Here is a 17,264-nt window from a genome sequence, read left to right as displayed (position 1 = left end):
TCATTCTGGTCTCCCGGTGCACTTTATCAGTTTTGTTGCCATGGGAACATGTGAGCCAAGTAATAGCTTACATAAATAGGCTAAGTAAGTTGGCATACAAAGCAATTTCGGAGATGATTTCTGTAAAGAACAAAAAGCCAATAAAACATGGATGAAGGAAATTTAACAGGAACAAGAGAACTAAATAAGCATTATCTTAAATACCCCCCCCCCCAAAAAAAACAGATGAATAAAAAAACCTCTGATGTAGGCTTGTTAGAATTTTCAGATTCGGTACAAATTCTAAAATATGGTATTCATAACTTTTCCCAGACTAAATCTAGTTTATATGTAATATATAATGTCAATATAGTACAAACTGATGTAAGGCTACATTTAAGTGTAGACATGGGAATTCTCCCTGGAAAAATATATAAAAACCCTTTGTTTATATCCCACTGAATACCAGGTCTTGGAAATACATTAAACATCTAGTAGTGTGGACACATTATTTTAGTGTAGGTCATGAGTTTGTTGAATATTAATACAGGACCATGGAAAGCTTTTTGAACTTTCATTTTTGTTAAGATATCATTCTTAAACTGGTCCAGAAAACATGGAAAAAAAACCAATGTGTTTGAACTCATCTAGTGCCTCTGATGAGGGGAGAAAACAAAAATTTGAATTCTTTCCAAAATATATTACTAGCTCACTGCACTTTGAACCATAGTTTTTTTTTTTTAATGAGGCAAAAATGAGGTTGATCAAATTCAGCTGTGATAACTGAGGGCACAATCACTGCATTCCCCCTTTTTGAAATCCAGCAGTAAATCAATGAGCAAGTAACAATACATGCCAAAAATACAGTGCAACACTGAAGCAAAAATAACTATTAAGATTGTATATCAAAGTACTGTTCAGCGTAAAGCTGCATGTGATTAAATTGCAAAATAAATAAATAAATAAATCATGTAACAACAGCAATATGAACAGCTGTGGACCACATTGTTACTCCACATACAAGAGCAGAGTTAGGGATGTTGTCCGTGGTTTGTTGCAAATGGCACTCTATATCAGAAAGAAAAAATTTATTTATGAGCTGCTCACCTCAGTAAGGGCTGGAGCTGTATAGTGCCATGCTTTGCCTGTTCATATCATGGGATGCTACAATCTCTGATGTCAAAACACAAAACACAGCTTATCGCCAATGCGAAAGCAATATAAAATGTTGTTTGCATAAAATTAAAATGAAATATTTAAGATTAAAAGCAAATACGTTACTCTTCGGTATCAACAACATTTGAAAAGAGAACAAAAGCATTAGTGCTCTTCAGTGTTAATCTGCTTTGATTTCTACATTTGACTTGTCTGAGAGCCACTAGATAAAGAAGACCTACCACAGGCATGTTGTTGTAGAGCAGTCCTTACAAATGACACACCGTACATTGGTTTATCATCACACCAAACACTTGCTGAAATACCAGTGACAATTGTCTTCTTTCTCCATGGGTAAACCAAACATCTGAACTAAAATAAATCACCCCTGACATTATGCACAAACGCAAGAGACATGTTCAAAAACAAAATGTCAGCCACCCCCCCCGCCCGCACTGAAAGAGCAACGAGACACTTGGCTAAATGATGCACGAAAATGAGGGTGCTCTTTGCAGTGATATTTGACAATGCTGGGACTTTGAGAACAGAGACAACATTCTATTTAAAAGCGAAGCTTAAAGACACAGCCCAGCTGCTGTGCTGAACCAACCAGAATACTGCTTGCGATACAGACGGTTGAGAAACTTAACCTGCGTGCCATGTGAACAAGTTATACAACAAAGCACCTGTTCGTGTGTCTTGTTGTGCACTGGTAAAAGGCACTAAGCAATTCATTTACCACATTCAGGAACTCACTCCAAGTCAGCAATGACTTGGCCCTTAGCCACACTCAGCACTTAAGATGGTCACGTAGCTAGAACACAGCAGATCTACACACTTAGGCTGCTAATTAAGTATATAATGTGATCAGTGGACACTAAAATTTGGGTCACTTTGAAGACCAGGGTCTTATGATCAGCCCCATTAAGCCTCTTTTGGTAGAAGAAAGTTAAAATTTGTGTTTAATAATAGAGATTAATAATATTTCTAGGTTTTGAAACTTAACTTTTGGTTATGGGAAATTAAAATACAATTCAAAAAAATTTTTAGAAGAAGAATGTATAATTCAAAATGGACAAGAAAAGGAATCAATATTCTATAAATATTCACAATTCACTTTGTGAGCTACAGAAACCATTAAGCCCTTACACATGACATCTGATGGTAGGCCGATATGTTTAATCTGGTGATAGACAATTGCTACTGCATTCCTCAGTGAATTAGCTTGACACACAACAATCTACAAGTCCACCTTCAGGGCACAGTGCTTCCCTCAACACCAGGCCTTTACAACAAACTGTGCATGTCACTAACCAACAAAGGGCTTGAAAAATCATTATTCACTGGGCAATAGCTTTTGAACCGGGGTCATGTGCCAGCGTTAATCGGCCGATCAAGATTTGTTGAGCACCACCATAGTCAACAGAAGGGAATGGCTCAGCAGAACTTACATAGACTGAGCACCTTTAGTGTTTATTGGAACATTTTTTAAACTGGCTATATTCGATCTCATTTTCTTTGTGCCTGCAGAAGTATTGGTTACGGTATTAGTATACAAATACCTGTAAGCACCATTCATAACTGCCATTATCACCAATGAGTGCATAGAACAAATGCTTCACAAAAAATAGCAGTCTTACAGCAGTCGTCGTTTTTAAATGAGCTTTAGTAAATTCTTGTAAGTGCATAACTCATCCAAAATGAGGCCATTGTATTAAACTGACAATCTTGAAAGGGAGAAAGCTTGGTGTTGGCATACCACGAAGTTGTATTCATTTCCCCACTAAATCCACCTAAACCGTGTTGCCATGACAACCTTCTGACCATTTCCAGGATTATTATCATCACTTCCATTAGATTGCTCTTGCTGTAACAACAAAGTGTAAACATACTCCTATTTTCTCAGATTGTGAGGCACTGGGGGAAAAGAAAAGGGAAAAAAAAAAGGCTTGTCTTGGCAATGACCCAACCAGTCAGGAGGAGCAGGTGCTGAAAGCCACGGGTTCATCTACATGTGCTTTGTAAGGGACACATGTTAATTAAAGATGGGCACTGTGGTTGGCTGGCCTCTGCAACAGCATCCCAGACGCTGGTTATGAGTATGCAGGTCAGGGCCAGAGGGGCCATTGTCTTGCTTATATTGTATCTGTGCATTGAACAGGAAAACACAGCACCAAATTTCAGCCATCAAAACTCCACTTCCTTTCCACAACTCCCTTTTGTCTTATTCAGTATTTTAGTGATTGTTTCAGCAGGGAGGTAATAAAGAAATAAGCAGCTTGTAACTGTTTCACTGAATGAAACTATTCACTCATTGACAGATTCATTAATAAAACTACAGCCAGCAAAAAAAAAAAAAAACACTCTAAAGCTGTTTTAGAGAAAACTCCCAGCGCCTAAATGTGACATTTGACAATGGGTATATAAGAAAGTGTCTGAGAAATGACATCAGATTGAGCAAGACCTTAGAGGAGAATTTCATTTTTTGAAAAGAACTGAAAAATGCTGAACACCATTTGAACTATGATCCTTAGCAATGTATATTGCAATTCAGTCAAAAATGTTAAAAAATGTCATTATAATTAGTTTAACACCTATAAAATGCTTGTCCTTTAAATAAACCATCCTCCGCTTTGGCCTGTAGGACAAGTATTATTAATATATTTTATCATAAATGTGTTCAGAATATTAACTGTAGCTTCCTAAAGCTCTAGTACTGTGGGTTTTAAAACCTTGCATTTGGTAGTCATGGACACCTACTTCACCATTCTCTCCCCACTCCTTCTTCCACCCCCCAGACACATTAAAATTCAGGTCACGCATGGCACTTGCTGTTTAAATTTTCATTTGATCATAAGCAGTTTAAGATTGTTGCCAGCTTTTATTTGTAGTTTCCTACAGACCTCATCTCAACAGCTTCTAACAGGACAGATGCTGTAATTAGGCATGAGGAATGGGAATTACTGCATCATTACTACAGCAGCTTTTCTGCCAAAAACCAACAAAAATATATCCTGGTAAAAATAAAAATTAAATAACTATTAAGATAAATAGAAAAGTATTCAATACCGATCAATGTCAATTTTCCCTCCATTCATTAAGAACTGTTCTTAAGAGAAGTCTGCAAATTTCTGACAGAAAAATACAGGTCCACGTAATTTTTATTGTGGATTTATGATAATTAGTGTTTGCTATTCTTCCTTCCTTGTTACAGTTTCCCTGGGAGAATGAAAACACCCTGAGGATGTCTTAAAATGTACTGATGCACATATAGCAGTTAAAAAAAGACAATCAGATTAGATTAGAATTATGCATGTTAAAACTACATTACAGAAACAATTTATGGAATAAAACAGTTTGTGTATTGCTCTTTATCACATTACTTTGGTTATGATCATTCAAAAGCAATGCTGATAACCAACAAAAAAATATTTGTCTCCATTCTAATGTGCTACATAAAAAGTTCAAAATAAATGTAATCTTTTCATCTGAATCATGAAATGAATTGATTCCTTAAAATAAGAGTTTGTGATTGTTACCTTTAATTACAAACCATGAGACACAAAGAAATGTAATACTCAGAACAAAAATTATGGTCGATATATTAGTAACGTCTCTTTTTACATGATAACTAAGCTAAACGGAATAGCCATTGATATTCTATACCCATTAAGAGCTCAAAACAGGTTGAGATTTGCCCCCTTCATAAATTTATTCTACAGACACTTTTGAAAGCAGTTAATTTTTTGTATGCAAAATACAAACAATTTAATTGCTGCTATTGTAACTGATAAAAAAGTATAAAACAGCAGAAGTGCACTACATCAATCCACAGGTCATGTTACCTAAAGCGTCACATATGACTTTTACAACATGTGGTATGAAAAATGCACATATTCTCTGTACTTTTCTTGTGGATTCCTTGAGAGCTGGCCTATAATACACTCGGTGCTGTTCCAATGGATTATCACCATTTAACCAAATGGTGTTGAGAAGTTTATTCATTTATTCTTTTTAACCTCATTCAATAAATTTCTGGTATCAAGGGGTTATTTTAAAAATAAAGACATTATGAATTGCCTTGAACATGTAATTTACATTTACCATAAAATATTTTTTTTTTACACAAAATTAAAAAGACTAAAAACAATTGATCAGTATTAAAACTGAGGTAAAGACAAAGCATCCTAATTCTGGAGCCATTTGGGTTTTTAGTGAATAAACTTGAATTTTTTGGGAAGAGAAGCAGGTTCAATCTGCCCTCCTTTCCAAGCATGTACAGTAGATTACTATTACAGTTTAAAGTCTTTAACAAGTTTACAGCAGTTTTTTAAATACTTAGTCTACTGGACACCACAGATACATGTCTGTTTCAGAGCTCCGAAAAATAAGAGCATCTCAGAAGGAGTCTGACTTTGTTACCTGGTGAATTTGTCTTCAGAAATGCATCTGACAGTATTCATGATTAAGACTTGTGCAGTACAACCTGAAGGAGCGCACAAGGAAATGAAAGGTAAACATTTTAGGATATGTCAGTCTTAAAAAGAGACGAGGGCACTTTCCACTGAGATATTAATGCTATTATTCAGCTGTTTCTTGAGTCATTCTCTCCAATCATTTCTCACTGTTTTTCTTTTTTTAAAAAGTTTTCCCCAAGATAAAGTACAGGACAGATTTGTCCATAAAGGTTATATATTCTTTTCACTGGTCCATGAAATCTCAAACTGCAATAATCCATCCTATAAATTAATCTTTGTTATAAATAACTGAATGTTTCTGTGATAACAATGGCATGCCTTTTCCCTTCTGCAGAATCTTCAGAATCCATGTTAATAACCAGTCCTTTTAACCCATGTGTCTTTATATCTGTCAACACCATGACAGTTCTTTGTAAAACATAACAGTACTTACACACTTCTTAAGTGCAACTTTAAAAAGCATCTTCTTCGAACGGTGCTTTTATTAGAGTCCTCTGCTTTGAATTGGTATTTGGCTTAGTAGATGCTGACCTGGGACAGGACTTGAGCATTGGCCTGTATCTGGGGCTGTTGCTTAGGGGTTGTCTGGGGACTCCCCACAGAATGAGGTACACTGGGGGAGTGCTGAGGTGGGGAACACTGAGAGTGGTGTTGCTGCTGTTGCTGCTGCTGTTGTTGCTGGAGCTGCTGCAGCTGTTGCTGGTGGAGCTGCTGCATGTGCATGTGTTGTAGCTGCATGTGTTGCTGTTGCTGCAGATGGTGCTGCTGCAACTGCTGCTGCAGATGATGCTGGAAGTGCTGTTGCTGCATCTGCTGGTGAACCTGCTGGTGGTGGAGCTGTTGGTGTTGCAGGTGTGGCGGCTGCATGGGTGGGCTCATCTGTGCTGCAGCCACATTAGGTTGTGCCCCTGGTGTCATGGGCCCGCAAGCACCCATCTGGCCCAGTAGCTGTGAAGACACAGTGGAGGGGACTATTTGGGGAGGTGTTGAAACAGAGGCTGCAATTTGGCTTCCAGGAAGGCGCAGGGGCAGTGGCTTGGGGGCAATAGCACGGGGCAGGGCCTGCTGCAGGGCCTGTGCAGCTACAGACATTGAGGGGTGCTGGGAAAGTGAGCTACTGAGCATCAACGAGGAGGACAGGTTGGTGGAGGCCAGTGTCTGCTGGACAGAGCGAATAGTTTGAGCTTCTGCAGACTCAGCAGCTGCCTGTGGTGTGGGGAAAGGAGGACACAAACAACCTCAGTCACGTCTTTATTACGTTTACAGTTTTTACTGAGAAGAAAATAACTGCTCTTATCTACAATAATGCAGAAGTTAAAGTGTATAGTGAATTTCACATAAGTGATAAATAGATGAAAAATAAAGACTTTCACCTTTGACACCAAACTGGCACGATATGCAGCAAGAGCTTTTAAATACTCCTTTTTGGCAGCTTCTGTTTTGCTTTTATACACCTGCCACAACATTAAAGGAAACATATATTACACACAAACAGCCATAATTGAAAAAAATTCTTTAATTTATTACTAAAAAGAAAAATGTTCCATGCAGGATACTGGAGACAAAGGAGACTTTTATTACCTGCTTCTGCTCCTCACCCAGGCTGTCCCACATAGAGGCCACGATTTTGGACACTTCCCCGAAGGTGGCATTGGGATTTTGGCCCTTGATAGCAGCCTGTGTATCCCGGAAGAACAAGGCATAGGCTGAGACCGGCTTCTGTGGTTCATTGGGGTCTTTCTTCTTCTTCTTCTTGGGCGTCTTGGGCTTCTTGCCAGCATCAGGGGCAGGCCGCTTTTCTCCAATTGTCTAACACAGAAAAAAGACCTGTGTCAGTGAAGTCACCATCTATGTACTCCAATCCAATCACTTCTGACGGTTCCACAGAAGTGAGCCTTATTTCTTTGTACAATTTCAAATGTACACTTTACAAAGACAAGATGTTTCTGAAGAAAGCTTCACAAAATGAATTGTTAAAATTGTTATAACAAGTTGAAGTCATATGGATATTCCAAACGGGGCCCATCATTACTGACATTAGGGGATGAGCCTAACTAACTGCAAAGAAGACTGAATGATGGCACTGGTATCTGGTCTAGACAGGACAGTGGTGTAGTGGATAACACAAGTGATTCCATGGGATTTGATCCCTGCTCAGTCCAAAGTCAAAATATTAACTAATACAAGAAAACAAACATTTGATTTGCATGCACTTAAAAAGCATTATTACAGAATAAATTAAGTTTAAAATAAGGACAAATTAAAATATATAGCGTAAGAAGATAATACGTCAGATCTGACAAACGTAGAAAATTACCCTGTTGATATCATCTGGCTCTTCTTCATTGATGGAGCTTGAAGGAGAAGGGGTGGCAGACTTGCTAGCAGGAGGTGAAGGTGAGGTGTGGGGAATATTTTGTCCACTCATGTTTAAACTCCTTTGTGCATTGAGTTGAGACTGGCCAATAGAGGTCAGCTGGTTTTGTGATATCATAGCAGAAGGGTTGCTCATGTTGATGATGGATCTCATGACCACGGATGGATCTGGATTATACTGACGAAGCTGGGATTCACCAATGCTCTGAATAAAGAGGTGGAAAGAAATTAATTAGCTTCATGGTATACGATACGCTGAACCACACCCAGTGCAGAGTGCAGAAAACCCATAGCACTTTACATATGTTATTTAAATTTCACAGAATTCTTTTGCTTTTTCACAAAGCAACTGGAAAAAAAAATTCTGTTACTTTTACTTGGATCTGAAAAACTACTCGAATTACTTGGAGAATATCTACAAAGATGTTTGCACCAAAGGAAAATATACATATTAACCCGAAATTAAGTCAGTGCAATTTTGAAATCCATAGTTTCAACTACATCCACAACAGCAACACAGAACAGTTCTCATACGTGTTTAAGACAGAAATTTCACTTGAACTCTTATACATGTACATACTTTTGTAATAGAGATTTAAAAACTGCTCTATGTAAATAAATGCATAAATGAAAGGACTAGGATGAGCTCTTAAGAGTAAATGGATATTTCTGTTATCTTCACTATGTGCATCTGTCCCATTGTCAGTAAAGGTTTCTCATAAAACATGTCAGTTCTCAAAACCTTTTATGCTAAGTGAGGTGAAATGTTTGCACTGATTGCACCAGGACTGAAATTATAGGCATGACCACCCTCTCACAAAAACTGATGAAGAGGGCATAGATTCAGTGAAAAATAACTAATTGTGACAAAAAGGTGATTTTGCACCCTCACTGTACTCACCAAGTATTGAATGCAACATATCCAAATCTTTTTAAAAATCAACACAATACTGGGAAGCATTGCACTCCTTATTTAATAAAACATACAACGCACAATTTTACAACACATAAATATGATTTTTCTGGTATGTTTCTCTTTTGTGAACCATAAACAAGTTAACAATGTCATTTAAGAGAGCCATCACAACAGCTGGTGAATTAGCCAGGCACTGACAAAAAGTCACACACAGAAAGAATTTTGTTTCTAACTAGTCTAACACCACAGATTAAAAAGCCCAGTTGCAATATACAGAAAGAGCCCCAAGGTCTGTTCCAAGAACATTCCAGCATAGAGAGGTGAATAAATAAAAAACTCAGCACCACAGTATAAGTTATAAATGAGTAAAAATAAATGTTAACAAGTTCAATTTTCATTCAATCAGTAACAGTGCTCTTGGAAATGTTTCATTGCAGGAGGGGAATAAAATCATCTATATGGTAATTATGAGGATGAATCCCCCAGTAACTTTCAGCAGCATGAAAGGTCAGTCCTATTAAAGACAGTTTATCAGTCCCCAACACATAATTCCTTTACTGTGCTTTTAAGCAGAAACACTACTTTATTTTCTCATTTACTGGTACCTGCATAATTCAGTACTTAAGTTGGAAAAATGGGGAAGAATCAATTTTTCTCAGCAATTTTTCATAAGATATAATGGCAAAAAAGAAAACATTTTCATAGTTTTCCCCTATGGCCTCTCTGGCATTTTTAAAGTCTCCTTTTTACCATTTTAGTTATTATTGTTTTTTTTTATTTTCCTTCTGTTCCACTCTCTGCCCACTTCTATTACCTCACCTTAGTCATTGAGGTGGCTACTCTCCATCCAAAACTCTCATTCCTTTACCTATTTCCCCATATGTGCTGTGGGTATTTAAAACATGTTCATTGTGATTTCATTTCATTTTAAGCACTGCCTACGAAAACTAAATTACAGAATCAATCACGGAGAAGGTCAGACTGAGAATTCATTACAAGAACTACATGCTTCATGAGTATCTTTCTGACTGACCCAATGTCAAGATAGCTGTCTAAAAAAAAGGGGGGGATGTGAAAGGGGGAAGAAAAAACAATTTTCTGAAGCAATGTCAATACCTCTCAGCCTGAAAGAGATAAAGGTCTTAAGTTTAAAAGGCAGTTTAAAAAGCCTGCAAACAACTTACGAAATTTTACATTTTCTGAGAAATGTACTATTCTGTGACTTCACACTAGAACATGATTTTCTAATCTGACAACCAATAAGGAATTACTTCTTTATTAACATGAAATGAAAAACATGGAAAAACACACACTACATTAAGATTCTCAAATGCAATTTTATTTTCATTAAAAATCTAATAAGAACCTGTCACAATGGTGGATATTATATAATGATTGCATCCACAAGGCAATATCACTCAAGAAGTCTGTTCAGAATGCATAAGCACTACCATCAAGACTGTGGTTCAGGGAAAAAATACTTACCTACTCAAGATATTGCTGTTGACAATATGAATTAATTGCAGATGCAATCTCAAAACACCACACACGGTAGTTGTACAATTTTTTCTACACTGCTATGTGCCTTACTCTCAGCAACCAGCACCACTTAAACAAATCAGGACTTTTTATTAAATGCTTTTTCAAAGAGATTGAACCTTATTAATTCATAAATATGATCATAATACTTGTCAGTACCCTCAGAAGAGGAGGACTGAAACTTCATAAAGCATCACAGAATAGGGCAGGCTTCTCAGAAATGTGTGTTTTGACATCAAGCAAAGCCTAAAAGGGGGCAAAAATCAAGACAAAGCAAAAGTGACAGGTTTACCCCCAATAGAATTTGGCACGACTGAAAGCAAATCACAAATCGGGGGACTATAACGGAGTGCAGGACGCATGCTGGGAAACTGAAATGAAAGTCAGAAGCTTGTTAGATCGGCAGATTAAATAAATAATGGCCACAGATTGTGGGCTTGCAGGAGATTTCAAAAGCAGAGAGCATCTGTGGCCAATTTAAAAAGACATACTTGGAGCACTGAGGACAGGAACTAGTGAAACACTTGGCAATTCAAATTACAATCTGAATATAGCAGAAGTGTGCAACAGCTAAGCTTAGCAGCACTGCGTGTAATAATAAATCCCCTAATTATACGATTTGATGGAGTGTCAGACACCTGAATGAGCAATGAAAACATATCAGACATACAATAAGTGCTGATTTTTCTTATTGCAGCATAGCACAAAAAGCAAGGATAAGGATAGTCTATTAATGCCTCTAATCAACCCCATTTATTTATCAAAAGCTCTGCAATATGCATTTGTGTTTAAGGTGTTTTTTTTATTACTGAAGGAGGTTGAAGTGTCTCAGTCACGTTACCAAAGGAAAATGAAGTAGGAATTCATCTATGGGTTGAAGTCTACACAGAGTGCAAAACCACAAGGCACATGTAGAATTTTAAAGCACTTGAAAATAAAATCTATGATCTGCTATGAAGTTGTCAGAACAGCTAGGTCTGTAAATGTTTTAAGTTCCCATATCCTCCAGATGTTGGAAGATTAACTGACCATGAAATGAAAATTCTTTAGGCAAAAAGCCTTGAAGCTTTATTTTTCCACTGTACAGATATTTATACTGCAATTGTTAGCCCTGCTAGCCACACAAAACAAAGTTACATCGCTCTTCATATTGAAATCCTAGTGCAATTCTCCATATGCAAGGAAATGAACATTAATTTTTAAGGTCCATCTACTCACAGTAAAAACTGTTACTTACTACAGTGATGATACATGGTGAATCATGGCTGTCCTGAAAAAAACTGTGTCAAACCACAAATAGAGCTGTGCATTTTAAAGCATGCAAAACTGATCAATGCAAAACCAAGACAACGCCCTTACCTCAAAATATGTTAATTCCGTTCTTAACGTCTTTAAAATTGGTAAGTTGGACAGGTGTTCATTTATGTTTTGTGAAATAGAAAATGCCTGGAAACAGGTTAACATTCCTCATCTGTATGCTATGCCTGCACTTATTCTAGGTACTGCTGATGATGCGCAGTTTTCCCTCTCACTTTGATGTGCTGCACTACTGTACATAACGGCTTTCTCTAAAGGTTATGCTTAATGGGAACAGAAACTCCTACAGCAATTCCAGGAGTATGATAGATGTGAAGAGCTTCTATTTACTTGGTTTGTTACAGTAACTTATGAACCAGAGTGAGTGCCAATCTACTAAAAACAGGCCCCATTATCTGCAGACACTATAGACAGCATGGCCTTGGGCAGTACACAAACTTCCTGGTAATTGGTGTTTATACAGCACCATGTAGTGATATCCACACAAGCTGGCTGCTGACTCGGCAAACACAGAATGCAAGTATTGTGTCTTGTAACAAAAAAGCTCCAAAGGTCTTTCTCAGCCTCTGACAATAGACTGCTAAACTGTGCACCCTATGGCTGAGCTGCAGCTATAGAAACATTCAGTAACAATAGAGTAAAAATGATGTCAGCATTATAAAGTGCTTCTAGAAAAACAATAAAAACATGTATTGCATGTGCCATAGCATGTAATGTCTATATACACCGTACTTAAAATCCATACACAGTACATTATAAGGGCATCGCTTCTCAACAAAGCAAATATCCAAGAACATGGACAAGCTTCACTGGCAAAAAGCAACAGTGATCGCAAATCAAAGCTCACCAACAGGTGTAGGTGACCACTTCACAGGATAGTTGTTAAATGGCACAAAAGTGGAGCCTCAAAAAATGTCCACAGAACTGAATCACCCCCGTGTGACCCAGTCTCAAGAAAAACATTTATGCCATGAGCATCACAAAGCTGGAATTTATGGCAGCACTGCTTTTTGGAAACTCCTTGTATGCAAGGCCAAAGCACAAAGACACTTACCCTGGTGAAAGAAGTACAAAACTTGGACCCTTGAGCAATGGGGAAAAGTAATATGGTCTGAATGAGTCATCTTTTACCCTATTTCTTACACCCAGATGGGTTCATGTTTGGAGAAAGTCAAAGGATGCCTTCAACAGACAATGTCTGTTGCCACCTGTTAAACATGGTGGGGGATCCGTAATGGTATGGGCAGCCATCTTGTGAGAGTCATTCGGTCCAATGATTGCTCTGAAAGGTCATATAATGTCCAAGGAACACGAGACCATTTTATATGACCAAGAGCACCCTACGGGTACTGCTCCCTCATGATGTTCACATATTGCAGGCTGAAAACAACCTGCTATACACTGTTAAAAAAATTCAGGAATGGTGCAATGAACACCAGGATGAAGTCAAACACATCATTAAATCTTTATATAAAGTTGGGGAGTGCAGACTACAAAGTAGGACTTATCCCTCAAAGAACTGGAAAATTTTCTTCTTGAAGAATGATGCAATACACCTCTACATGCAGTTCAGGACTTGTATGACAACATTCCAAGGACTGAAGCTGTTCTGAAGGAAAAGTGTTGCCCTACTCCATATTAGGTCCTTGAGGTCATTACAGAATTTGGAATTTCTTTTATTTTATTCTCCCCTGTATATACAATAATACACAAATATAGATACAGTATACTGTATACATAAGTATACATGAAAAGCTGTGGTGGTAGAATATGATGTGCATATTTATCTGAGCACAAATTGTGTTTGGATATGGCTATGTCCTTTGGAATATCACAATATCACTCTAATGTAAGAAAGAGAGTGATAGTGCATTTCTAAGGACAGCAGCTGTGCCACCCAGATACCGGTCTTTGTAATTGTGTCCCTGTACTCACCACTGGCAGGCCATTGTTGTGGACTGACCCCTCCTGCTCCAAAAGGCTGCGCGAAATGGTGATGTAGGGCAGCTCTAAGCTTTGAGGGGGGAACTGTGGGGCAAATTGGCCTCTCTGTGTCTGCGGGGGGTCTGCAAGTCCTGGGAAGGGCATGCTCGCCTCAGACGTTCCGAAGACTGGATCAGTCTCAGGAGGGGGAGTAATGGGTGGGATTTCAAACTCCTCGTCTCCCAGGCTGGGCGTGTGGAAGGTTTGCTGCAGGAAGGATAAGAATAAATTTCTCAGAATGCCACCAATGACAATACACTGTTGATTATGCCAAACTGTATACTTTAACTGGTGTCATTTGCTGCAGTTGTTCAGAAACAAGAATAAAAATTTAAATGCCCTCGAAATATTAGCCAGCAATCTATAAAAAAGGACTACAACCTGAAGATCTGGTAGATGTTTAGTTAAAAAGTGAAGAAAAAAAGACATGTCACAGTGAGATTGGTCTAAATGATATTTTCAGAGCTTATTACTCTTGGCCAGAAGTGTTTCCCTTTGTTCGCCTTGGTTCAACCCTTACATCTGCCCGTCAGACAGCTTAATCCCTCTGCCTCAGAATTAAAGCTGTTGGTCACAGTTAAATTGCTTATTTGGCCTCTTCATGATGGAATTTCTCACCTACTCTGATCATGTCTCCAGTCTGCACATTCACAGTAGGCTTTAAATTGCCCTCATGGGAAAGCTAAAATCATTGCTAGAGCTGCTGAAAAGTTAGGCCACAAATACCCCTCTGGACATTTAGACACTGTAGACATAAATTCTAGACATAGCTGGAAACTACACTATTTACTTTGACATGAGCAAAATATCTATTCAAGGACAGATATGGTGTTCTGTTGTTCATATTCTTAGCACTGAGAAATCTTCAATGGTTTCTTTTGTCTCACTCTAACTTATGTTTAACCAACCTGAGGTACATTCATTGCTTCACTCTCATTTGTACAAGTCCATCACAGAGAAGAAGACAAGCGATGACATGAGTATGCTAAAATGTCCTTCATTAAAGTACATTAACAACGCCTGTGCTACTTTCATGAACAAACACTTACCTATAATGCCTCACCTACATTGAATGCCATGTGCTTGATATGATATGTGCTTGTGCAGGCAGATAATAGCATTTTCCCTTTTCACTTCTGCAATCATGAAGTCCTTCCGATTCGTTCTATTCACCATTACAAACCTGTTTTCTGTTGTACCATGGCAGGTCTGTTCTTCGTGTTTTTTCCCTTTGCTGTGGTGTGTAAGAAATTATACCACATCTATTGCAGGGAATTGGGCTAGTGAGATTTGTTTTAACAAGCTTTTAACGTACTGTACATTTACTGTCACCGAAGGACAAGGTATGCAAACGTGAACTAATGCATCAGAATGAAATCACTAAACACAAAATTTTAAGAAACTTATAAACCAATAAAAAAAAACCTAGAAATTAGTAGGATGTGCTCAACTCAGTGTTTGATCAGAGGATATGGTAAACTTCAGAATAAAACGATGTAATTTTGCTGCTATTACTAATGACGAATTTATGTTGTTTTTTTAACAATAAATTAGAGACTATCCGGGCATCCTTCACAGCTTCTACTTTGGTCCTAGCCAGTGTAAGGGGTTCTGGCAATGATAATATGTTATCCACAACGTTTCAGTAGCTTCGACTTAATTACTATAGAGGAAATTACCATGCTAATTCACTCGATGAAATTTACTACCTGTCCTTTACACCCAATCCCCACTAAATTACTTAAAGCCGCAGTTTCCGTTCTCACAGAACCTATTGCCAATATCGTTAATACCTCATTTCTTAATGGTTGTGTTCTGAACGCTTTTAAAGTCGCCGTTATTAGACCCATAGTAAAAAAATCGGATCTTGATTGTAATAACCCAGGTGATTACAGATCTGTCTCTAATCTACCTTTTTTAATGCAAAATTTTAGAAAAGATCATAGATTCCCAAATTTTACAGTACCTTAACCATCATAATATATTCAATCAATTACACCAATCTTTACCACCAATGGTATAAGCTTCAAGCATACAGAATGTGTTAAGGACTTGGGTGCTTTTCTGGGCGGAAACCTATCATTTGTGTCTGATGTTACTACATTGACTAGGTCGTGCTTCCTTCAGTTGAGAAACATAGCTAAATTAAGGTGATTCCTATGTAGGCAAGATGCTGAGAAAGTGCTTCATACTTTTGTTTCAAGTAGCCTGGACTATTGTAATGCTTTATTATCAGGCTTCCCATACCAGACAATGTCCAGGCTACAGTTGGTACAGAATGCTGCTGCGAGAATTGTTACTAGTACTATATAACACGAGTACTTAAATCGCTGAATTGGCTCCCGGTTACGTTTAGAGATGATTATAAATTCTTTGTTCTTACTTATAAGGCAGTAAATGGCATTGCTCTGGCTTCCATTTGTGAGATTATTGATTTTTATATTCCAGCACTGTGTCTTCGTTCATTTGATGCGGGTTACTTTAAAGTACCTGTAATCAATAAGATCTCAATAGGAGGGCGTGCCTTTAGCTAAAGAGCATGTTCCAAATGGTCCGTCTATCTCAGTCTTTAAATCCTGGCTAAAGACTGATCTGTTCATTCTAGCAACCAGTGAAATTCTTGTTGGCTGTGCTTTTTTCCTATCTGGATTAACCTTTCTAAACTCATTAAGTCATTATTTACTAACATTGCCTCTCTCGTTGAGCATTCTTTCCCAATGATAAGACCTAAGGAGGACAGCTGGTCGTGATGTCAGCACCCCATGCTGATTGAAGATGACCGTCGGCCATGATGGACATGACATGCCTATGTGAACTGGGAAATCAAGTTAACATTCATCTACAATGTTATTATTAGTTGTAAATTGACTTAAAAAATTTTTTATGTTTAATGACCAGGAGGGGTGGGCAGCCACTAGCACTTGGTCCCCCAAAGGTTTTTTCTCCTCCCTTCACTTTCAGTTGGGAGTTTTTTTGTTCCTTTCCTCCGTAGCCAGTAGATATACTTACAGCTTCAATAACCATATGGATAATGTAGTAATTTAGTACACAGCAAACTACCAAACTATTTTTTGTCTTATCCCTTTGTTCAGCACTCTGTGTCACTGTGTGAGAAGAGTGCTCTATAAAAATAAATTGAATTGAATTGAATATGATCTCTGAATATAGTGCTAACTTAGTACAGACACAGAGAAGGTTTTCATTGATAATTACAGAACTTCCTTGCAAAAAATATTACTGGTTCAGTGATTATTCCCACTGCACATACACAGAGAAGTGTGGGATGAGGAAATGTTAAACAAGAGAAGAGCTGCATCCTTTAAACCACTGAGGCAAGCTGAGAACCAGCTTGGGTAGAGAAGATGTCAGCTGTCATTGCTGGTCTCTCATCTTCTAGCAATGAGGTGCCAGACTTGCATTGCCAGGCCCAACAAGGGCCTGTTTCTCGCCACACTCTCTATTTGTGTCACTTCGCATAAAGCTAGCCTAATTCTGTGCTGGGAGAAGCTTACGAGGCTCTG

At 38.0% G+C, this 17,264-nt stretch overlaps 1 protein-coding gene across 1 annotated transcript in view; it reads right to left on the bottom strand.

Annotated features, from left to right (window-relative positions):
• Positions 1–4,735: 4,735 nt before the first annotated feature.
• LOC108926270 (TOX high mobility group box family member 3-like) overlaps positions 4,736–17,264 on the bottom strand; it is a 35,614-nt gene continuing 23,085 nt past the window's right edge. The window contains exons 3-7 of the mRNA XM_018738857.2: positions 13,696–13,950; positions 7,930–8,193; positions 7,194–7,421; positions 6,986–7,066; positions 4,736–6,818 (exon numbers count right to left, since the gene is read on the bottom strand). Coding sequence (XP_018594373.1) covers positions 6,129–6,818; positions 6,986–7,066; positions 7,194–7,421; positions 7,930–8,193; positions 13,696–13,950 — 1,518 coding nt within the window. The 3' untranslated portion in view covers positions 4,736–6,128. The remainder of the gene's footprint in view (positions 6,819–6,985; positions 7,067–7,193; positions 7,422–7,929; positions 8,194–13,695; positions 13,951–17,264) is intronic.

This window comes from Scleropages formosus, chromosome 7 (assembly GCF_900964775.1).
Source record: "Scleropages formosus chromosome 7, fSclFor1.1, whole genome shotgun sequence".
In the NCBI taxonomy this organism is placed as follows: domain Eukaryota; kingdom Metazoa; phylum Chordata; class Actinopteri; order Osteoglossiformes; family Osteoglossidae; genus Scleropages; species Scleropages formosus.
Note: the sequence above shows the minus strand (reverse complement) of the source record. Positions and strands in the feature narration are given on the sequence as shown.